This window comes from Acanthamoeba castellanii (genome assembly GCF_000313135.1).
Source record: "Acanthamoeba castellanii str. Neff unplaced genomic scaffold scf7180000084759, whole genome shotgun sequence".
Lineage (NCBI taxonomy): Eukaryota > Discosea > Longamoebia > Acanthamoebidae > Acanthamoeba > Acanthamoeba castellanii.
The window spans coordinates 91,222-92,770 of NW_004457640.1; the positions used below are offsets into that span (position 1 = coordinate 91,222).

A 1,549-nucleotide genomic window follows, 5' to 3' on the forward strand; every position below is an offset into this window, starting at 1 on the left:
GGGCGCCCGTGCCTTGGGGTTGCCCTTCAGCAGCAGCTCGCAGTACTTGGCCGCCTCATACATCTGCAGGTCCGGGTCGTGGCTGCGCCCGCCCGCCATCAGCCGCCACCAGCCGCCGCCACCAGCCACCAAGACGAGCGGACAAAAAGAGAAGGGGGGGGTTCCCAACACCGCACAGCTCAGCAGGCGCCCACCAAAGAACGGTGCGCCGTGTCGTGTCGTTGGTCGTGTCGTGGGCGGGTGGGTGTGGGGAGTAGAGAACCTGTCGACGGTGGCCAGGGGGCGCGTGAGAGCAAACGAGGCGTCCACGTCGGCGGCGTAGACTGCAGGCGTTGGAGAGATGTGAGGGCATGGGCCTTAGAGACATGTCGTGTGCGTGTGCGTGTCGTGCGGCGCAGGCGTGGCGGCGGTGGGCGGTGTGGAACCGGCGAAGTAGTCGCGGTCGGATCCTTCCACGCTGAGGTTGAAGGCCACGCTGCCGGCAGTCATGGCGAAGAGGAGGCCGCCTCCGCCAGTCCGGATGCCCTTGGCCGCCAGCACCTGCTCCACCGTCTGCTTCATGTCCTCCTCTTCCTCCCCCGCGGCGTCGAGCCGAACGGGGCTGCTGCTGCTGCCGTCCATGCTTGGAGGGTGGTGGCTGGTGGGTCTTTTCTACCAACTTCCTGGTATGGGGGGCTTTTTTTTTCCTCTCTCGCAAAGGCGGACTATTTTCTTTGGCTTCTTGTCTTTTTGTGCCCCACACATCTCCGCACACAAGATCTTGCAGGAGATCACATTTTTTTATTTATAATTTATTTGGGACCCAGCGAAAGGCAATTTGATAGACACATACCTCACACATACCATCTATTCACATACCAAATGGCCAACACGACAGCACCTCCCCCGCACCTCGGCCTGGGCCTTGCCGCCGCCGCCGCCGCCGCGTCTGGCCCGGAGATGTCCGCCGGGTCGCCGGCCTCAGCATGGGGCGCGCCTGCCGCAAAGTGGGTGGCCCTGGCCGGCGTGGCCGCCCTCGTGGCCGGCACTGCCCTCTACGTGGTGGGCACCTCCAAGGTGCGCGTCAAGAAGGGCCGCGTGCGCAACACCGACTACGCCCCCCCGCCCCCCTTTGCCCGTCCCGGTACCCCTCCCCCAAATACACTGCCCTCTCTATTTATTTATTTATTTATTTTGAATAGAGGCGCCACCGCCTCACCTTAACTCGTGTCGTTGGACGTGTCGTGTCGTTGGACGTGTCGTGTCGTTGGTCGTGTCGTTGGTCGTGCCGTGCCGTGCCGTGCCGTTGGTCGTGCCGTGCGTGTGCGTCGCCCCTCTAATACTGGGCCATCCGTCACTTGTGGGCCACGTGTGTGTGGTGGTGGGGGTTGCAGGCACGCCGGCCTACACGCCGGAGGAGGAGAAGCGGTACCGCACCCTCCTGGCGCTTCTGCGCTCGAGCGACGTGGCCAAGCAGATCCAGTCCCTCAAGACCCTCCACCAGATGTCCCGCCAGGGTACTACACCCCCCTCCCCTCCCCTATGCGTGGTGGTGGCTGGCGGTGGTTGG

General features: G+C 63.8%; 2 protein-coding genes across 2 annotated transcripts in view; both read left to right on the forward strand.

The window, feature by feature from the left end:
- ACA1_396660 (Armadillo/beta-catenin family repeat-containing protein) overlaps window positions 1–322 on the forward strand; it is a gene marked incomplete at both ends in the record, with an annotated part of 802 nt that extends 480 nt beyond the window's left edge. The window contains 2 exons of the mRNA XM_004351575.1: window positions 126–203; window positions 258–322. Coding sequence (XP_004351627.1) covers window positions 126–203; window positions 258–322 — 143 coding nt within the window. The remainder of the gene's footprint in view (window positions 1–125; window positions 204–257) is intronic.
- A 539-nt stretch (window positions 323–861) lies between these two features.
- The window catches only part of ACA1_396670 (uncharacterized protein), a gene marked incomplete at both ends in the record, with an annotated part of 926 nt that continues 238 nt past the window's right edge, over window positions 862–1,549 (forward strand). The window contains 2 exons of the mRNA XM_004351576.1: window positions 862–1,123; window positions 1,374–1,496. Coding sequence (XP_004351628.1) covers window positions 862–1,123; window positions 1,374–1,496 — 385 coding nt within the window. The remainder of the gene's footprint in view (window positions 1,124–1,373; window positions 1,497–1,549) is intronic.